The sequence below is a fragment of the Capsicum annuum genome, unplaced genomic scaffold, assembly GCF_002878395.1.
Source record: "Capsicum annuum cultivar UCD-10X-F1 unplaced genomic scaffold, UCD10Xv1.1 ctg1489, whole genome shotgun sequence".
NCBI classification, from domain to species: Eukaryota; Viridiplantae; Streptophyta; class Magnoliopsida; order Solanales; family Solanaceae; genus Capsicum; species Capsicum annuum.
In genome coordinates, this window is record NW_025820303.1 from 2,187,070 (window position 1) to 2,189,351 (window position 2,282).

A 2,282-nucleotide genomic window follows, 5' to 3' on the forward strand; every position below is an offset into this window, starting at 1 on the left:
ACAGTTTTCCCACCATCCTTAGACACCTCAGCAGTTCCCCGCGGCAGCAGTGGTGAGTCCTTATCCATCGAGGCGTGATATGTTATTTCATTCATTTAGTTGGAGTTAGTTGGGGTTTGTCCCATCAACTCCTTATGATTCTTAGAGACTTTCAAACAGTTAGACGGTAATTTAATTTGCAGTTATTATCAGTTGTTCAGATAGGCAGTATAGTTTTGGTGTTTTTATTAGCTACTTTAGATCTGCCTTTTATATGTTTCAGTATTCAGATTAAACATATCTCATTTGGTTTATTTTCCGCATATATGTTTTACTTTCTTTTCATTCAGTGGTCACAGTAGGTACCATGGGTTAGCTTAGGGTCACTTGCGGCCTTGAGCACTATGTCGCGACTAGGGGGTAGCCTCGGGTTGTGATAGATTATAAGTCCAACAATGGTGAAAATTGAGAAAATGGGGTATTTATACTATTATGTAAATACCTTCTCGCGATTTTGGCCTCTACATTAAGATTGTGAGGGTCAAATTTAACCCACATTTAAGCTAGTCATCGTGATTACGTAGCTGGACCTCGTGACCACAGAACCCCCTCCTCTTTATCGTGATGAATTACTTGATCAATGGTCAAGATCGCAACATTTGGCCACACGATCACGATGGTATCTCTGATGCTACACAAGTAACTGCAAACCAACAATTGGGTTTTTGGAAAATAGTCCCGATCGAATCCTCAGGATTTATTCTTGACACCATAGAAATAAATGAATCATGTTTCCAAGTTATTTTTGACATCCAACCCAATGAAACCATCATATTTTATAAAAGAGGTCATTTACAATAGATTAGCCTTTGAGACCCTTTTTGGGCTTATTTTAACTAATTTTTGAAAGAAGGGTCAAAGTGCAAAATAAAGGCTTGGGACCAGAACTATCTATGCGCCTAACCCAAAATCGACATCTTATGGAACTGTTTGAATTGTCATCTAGTATCCGAAACTCAATATGTTGATCAAATTTAAGCTAATGGATTTTGAAGCCTTTAGTAGTCTCAAATTCCCCAATCACCCAAAATGTATCGAGGACCGTGCCAGCCATCCCCACAACTCACAAACAGCATGTAGAAAATACGGAGAAGGACAAAATGGTTAAAATAGATTAAAAATTCATAACTATGGTTGTTTCAAGAGGCCTCTAGTTCAAATCATGGGTATGGAAAAAGCTTAGTAGTTCGGAAAAGCTTCTGTCTTTAATAGGCACTATGCAACATAAATCTAAGTATGCTGACTCATTAGTAGTAAGAAAATATAAATCAATTCACTTGATTTCTCGTTGACCAACAAAAAATATGGGAAAAAGATGCACAAAATAAAAAGAGGGAGATCAACCCGACGTTTCTAGTTCAAATCTTGAGAATGAAGAAACTTTTGATAATTAAAAAGTTATTCTTTCTTATATTGTGTGATTCTAAATCATCGCACTAGTGAATACCAAAAAGTTTAAGATTAGTCAAACTCTAAAGACTTATTTCATTGATGTCATTAACTTCTAGAAATTACATTAGATTTCTTTTAAAGATTGGATGTTTTTCCAAATCTAGTGTCTTTATCAACTAAATTTAAGTTAAATTACAATTTGCACCCATTCCATTTTCTATTTTACATTCTCCAAAGGAAGTCAGCTTCTTAGATTTCTCTTCAGGATTGACCCACACCTTGACCAAATATTTATGTGGCAAATCACCATCCTTGGCGGAGATGACCAAACAATAATAATTTATTCCCTTATCGACTTTGCTTTCTCCTTTCATTACTTCTTTAAATTCTAATTTTGTTTTTGCCTCCTTATTGTGTTCTTCCACTGCAAACTTTCCTATCTCTGTCACCTCTTCAGTTATATTAGTTAAGGGTTTCCAGTCTGAGCCTTCTTCCCAATCTCTGCGTTCTTCGGAGACATGGAGGAGAACAGTGACAACTACCACTAAAAGAGTCCAACGAATGTGATTGAATTTGATAGCCATTTTTCTTTGTAAGAAGAGATTGAATGAACAATATAAATTATTTTTTGATGATGAAAAGAGTTCATTGGGTGGTCTTATTTATAGTGGAGAACTATAATGATTTTTTTTAAAAAATTTAAGTTACAATCAAAGAGGGATAAAGGCACATTGATTTGTGAATTATCTATTGATTTGTTTATTTATGATGAAAATTTAACTATTAAGTCACTCATAGTTATTAGAATTTTCTAAATTTATTACTGATTTGACTAAATAATGCTATATTTG

The 2,282-nt window shown here is 34.6% G+C and overlaps 1 protein-coding gene across 1 annotated transcript; it reads right to left on the reverse strand.

Moving 5' to 3' along the window:
- Positions 1 to 1,507: 1,507 nt before the first annotated feature.
- LOC124890257 (cysteine proteinase inhibitor 5-like) lies at positions 1,508 to 2,047 on the reverse strand. The gene has a single exon (XM_047402095.1). The coding sequence runs from the start codon at positions 2,013 to 2,015 to the stop codon at positions 1,614 to 1,616; it is 402 nt and encodes a 133-aa protein (XP_047258051.1). The 5' UTR covers positions 2,016 to 2,047; the 3' UTR covers positions 1,508 to 1,613.
- Between the last annotated feature and the right edge of the window lie 235 nt (positions 2,048 to 2,282).

Excerpts from the sequence above, each read along its gene's own strand:
- LOC124890257 (XM_047402095.1), bottom strand. The coding sequence starts at position 2,015 with ATGGCTATCAAATTCAATCACATTCGTTGGACTCTTTTAGTGGTAGTT.